The sequence below is a fragment of the Carlito syrichta genome, unplaced genomic scaffold (assembly GCF_000164805.1).
Source record: "Carlito syrichta isolate Samal-C Ts95f unplaced genomic scaffold, Tarsius_syrichta-2.0.1 Scaffold109679, whole genome shotgun sequence".
Lineage (NCBI taxonomy): Eukaryota > Metazoa > Chordata > Mammalia > Primates > Tarsiidae > Carlito > Carlito syrichta.
In genome coordinates, this window is record NW_007053775.1 from 78,369 (window position 1) to 79,122 (window position 754).

Here is a 754-nt window from a genome sequence, read left to right on the forward strand (position 1 = left end):
TGGGGTGGGGGGGTGAGGGGTGGCGGGTGCTGCTCTCTCCTCACCCCGAGGTCCAATCTGCCCCGCCCCAGCTGTCCATGAAGGAGCATCTGGACACTCTCTTTGACAACCGCTCCTGGGCGCTGATGACTCGGAACTCGTCCCCACCCTGGCCCGAGGAGCCCGACCCGCAGAACCTGTGGCTGGAGTGGTACCACCCGCGGTTCACTGTCTTTGGGACGCTCGCCTTCTTCCTGGTTATGAAGGTGGGTACCTGGGGTGCCCCCACCCAAGGGTGTGCACAGAGCTGAGACCTGCTCTGGTCAGGGTGGGGCTCGCCCCCCACGGCGTGGAGTGTGGAGCTTTGGCCTTCCACGCAGACGCCCGATCTGCCCCCTGCCCGTTGTGTGGTCCTGGGCAAGTTACTCCGGCTCTCTGAGCCTCAATCTCCTCTCTTTATTTTTTAATTTTTTTTTTTTGAATCAGAGTCTCACTTTGTAGCCCAGGCTGGAGTGCAGTGGCACACTTAACAGCTACTACAACCTTGGCCCACTGGGCTCAGGTGATCCTCCCGTCCCAGCCTTCCAAGTAGATGGAACCACAAGTGTGCACCGCCATGCCCGGCTGATTTTTTAATTTATTGTAGAGATGAGGTGTTGCCATGTTGCCCAGGCTGATCTTGAATCCCTGAACTCAGGCCATTCTCTTGCCTCTGCCTCCCAAAGTGCCGTGATTGCAGGTGTGAGCCACCACATGCGGCAGTCTCCCCATCTTT

At 58.5% G+C, this 754-nt stretch overlaps 1 protein-coding gene across 2 annotated transcripts in view; it reads left to right on the plus strand.

The window, feature by feature from the left end:
- The window catches only part of CLCNKA (chloride voltage-gated channel Ka), a 15,574-nt gene that overhangs the window by 7,386 nt on the left and 7,434 nt on the right, over positions 1-754 (plus strand). For both annotated transcript variants that reach the window (XM_008068875.1, XM_008068882.1), the window contains one exon: positions 72-245. In XM_008068875.1, coding sequence (XP_008067066.1) covers positions 72-245 — 174 coding nt within the window. The remainder of the gene's footprint in view (positions 1-71; positions 246-754) is intronic.